Here is a 1,208-nt window from a genome sequence, read left to right on the forward strand (position 1 = left end):
AACTTTTGGAAGCATATCCGGTCGAATTTCATCACAAATGTGTGGCCGGCACTTGGCGGGGGGGGGGGGGGCGTCATCGAGTGAGGATATCGCTAGCACATCCGCACCGGTGGAGATGTGATGTCCAGAAATGCACACGTTATTGACAAGGCCATAATAAATCAACAACACGTACAAATTTTGTGGGGTTTGCACCGATGGCAGATGTGACAACCACTTGTAAAACACCTTAACAGAATCCCATTTTTAAAAAGAAAGTTCATACAAAAATACAAATTACAAAAAGAGAGTAAATACAGATCTCGATATTAAATTAATATAAAAGCAGACTTCTATTTTTTTTGAACGGCTAATTTAAATCACTGACGAGTCACCACTACTATTGAATGGCCCGCATCATGTCCTTAAACTCTGAAAAATCAACGCGTCCGTCGTGATTCACATCAACCGACGAAATCATCATCTTGACACTCCCCAACTCATTCGCCTCCGTAAACCCAAGCTTCCCAAGCACCTTCTGCAACTCCATGGCCGATATAAACCCATCACCATTCTCATCAAAGACCTTAAACGCCTCCGTAAGATCCGCCTCATGCTGATCCTCTTTATTACATCCTACATCATCCTCAGCACCTTCAAAAAACAACATATCATTAATAGATCTATGCAACTTCACGAAATCATCATACGTCAACCCTGCGTTGCCAGGTCGGACGTAGGATTTGGTTATGGTGTCGAGATCGGACTGGGAGGCGTTGGAGTCAAGGCCCAGGAGGGTCAAGGCGCGTGTGATCTCGTCAACGGTGATTAAGCAGTCGTGGTTGGAGTCGAATAAGTCGAATACGCGGCGGAGGCGAAGGGAGTTGAGGCTGGGAGAACGGAGGTGGAAGGATTTGATGGATTTGGTTATTGCAATTGGTGCGGGTGCGGGTGTTGGTGTTGGTGATTCCATGGATGGTTTGCAATGAATGGAAAATGGTAGATAAGTTGAAGTTGTGATGAAAGATGGATGGTAGGTATATAAAGATCAACTACAAATACTTCTTTTTGTTGCGTCTTGGTATATAAGAAAAGGGTATGGAGAGCTAAAGTTGAATATTATGAGAAAAGTGTGAAGGTCGACGTTATATGAGTGTCTGTGTGTGATTTAGATCATTCATATTCGAATCTCAATAATTCATTTTTTTTATAAAATAAATAGGAAGAAA

The 1,208-nt window shown here is 42.5% G+C and overlaps 1 protein-coding gene across 1 annotated transcript; it reads right to left on the bottom strand.

Moving 5' to 3' along the window:
* Nucleotides 1–194: 194 nt before the first annotated feature.
* On the bottom strand, nt 195–966 carry LOC143600181 (calcium-binding protein CAST-like). Its single transcript, XM_077077941.1, has one exon. It carries the CDS (start codon nt 950–952, stop codon nt 380–382), a length of 573 nt encoding a protein of 190 aa, XP_076934056.1. The 5' UTR covers nt 953–966; the 3' UTR covers nt 195–379.
* Nucleotides 967–1,208: the final 242 nt, after the last annotated feature.

The sequence above is a fragment of the Bidens hawaiensis genome, unplaced genomic scaffold (assembly GCF_021521415.1).
Source record: "Bidens hawaiensis isolate Kalapana, Puna unplaced genomic scaffold, B.hawaiensis_p1.1 tig00053657_1, whole genome shotgun sequence".
Classification (NCBI taxonomy): Eukaryota; Viridiplantae; Streptophyta; class Magnoliopsida; order Asterales; family Asteraceae; genus Bidens; species Bidens hawaiensis.